This window comes from Buceros rhinoceros, unplaced genomic scaffold (genome assembly GCF_000710305.1).
Source record: "Buceros rhinoceros silvestris isolate BGI_N320 unplaced genomic scaffold, ASM71030v1 scaffold22377, whole genome shotgun sequence".
In the NCBI taxonomy this organism is placed as follows: domain Eukaryota; kingdom Metazoa; phylum Chordata; class Aves; order Bucerotiformes; family Bucerotidae; genus Buceros; species Buceros rhinoceros.
This window is the reverse complement of record NW_010421848.1, coordinates 6863-7702: the sequence shown is the minus strand read 5'-3', so window position 1 is coordinate 7702 and position 840 is coordinate 6863. Positions and strand designations below refer to the sequence as shown.

At 52.5% G+C, this 840-nt stretch overlaps 1 protein-coding gene across 1 annotated transcript in view; it reads left to right on the top strand.

The window, feature by feature from the left end:
* STRADA (STE20-related kinase adaptor alpha) overlaps nt 1–341 on the top strand; it is a 10342-nt gene extending 10001 nt beyond the window's left edge. Inside the window, exon 12 of the mRNA XM_010139842.1 lies at nt 12–341. Coding sequence (XP_010138144.1) covers nt 12–164 — 153 coding nt within the window. The 3' untranslated portion in view covers nt 165–341. The remainder of the gene's footprint in view (nt 1–11) is intronic.
* The last annotated feature ends 499 nt before the right edge of the window (nt 342–840 follow it).

Below are 840 nucleotides of genomic sequence, written 5' to 3'. Positions count from 1 at the left end.
CTCCTTTGCAGATCAAGCGCCGCGCTTCTGAAGCACTCCCTGAGCTTCTGCGCCCCGTCACCCCAATCACCAACTTTGAAGGGACGCGGCCCCAGGATCCCAGCGGCATTTTCGGGCTTGTGTCAAACCTGGAGCAGCTGGATGTCGATGACTGGGAATTCTAGAAGAACAGGGACTGTACCTGGTTCTGGAGGAGCTCTCTGGACATTGTAATTTACTGGTCCTGTTCAGAAAAGGTGACGAATGTTACACGTGGAACAGTTTACAGGCCTTTGGGAAGGCACTTCAGCTGCCCCTTTACTTAAGTAGTAGCCTGGAAACAAAAGCACAGACCTGAGCTGGAAAAGGATCAACCCCAGGGAACTGCGACGTGTTCCAGGTGGTGCAGTGCCCAGAGCCCCACCTCTTGCAGCTGAGCACTGGGCGATCACTTGAACGGGTTGAGTGAGTGTGTTTAGTCTCTATTTAAAGTTTTTCTAAAATTCACTGGCTTCCTCCTGTCACAGCTGAAAGCTGCATGTCCCGACCGTCTTAGGTTCTTTCTCTTTTAAGGGTGCCTTAAAGTCATGGGGAGGCAGGCAGCAGCACTTGGTGTTGGGCGTTCTCTTACAGCTCAGATGCTCAGATGAATGTTACGGTGGCGTCACAGGGTACGTCTCAAGGATGGGGGGAAAAGGAATTATGGTTGTAAATTTAGCCCCTGCTTTGTGATGGAAAATGGGAGATCAAAGACAACCCGGTTCCGTTCCAGGCACTTGCGCTGCCTCGGCCCTTCCTCTGCAACACCTGCAGTTCTGGGCAGCTTTTGCGGACTCTGATGCTGAGCGCTCTGGACTCCAG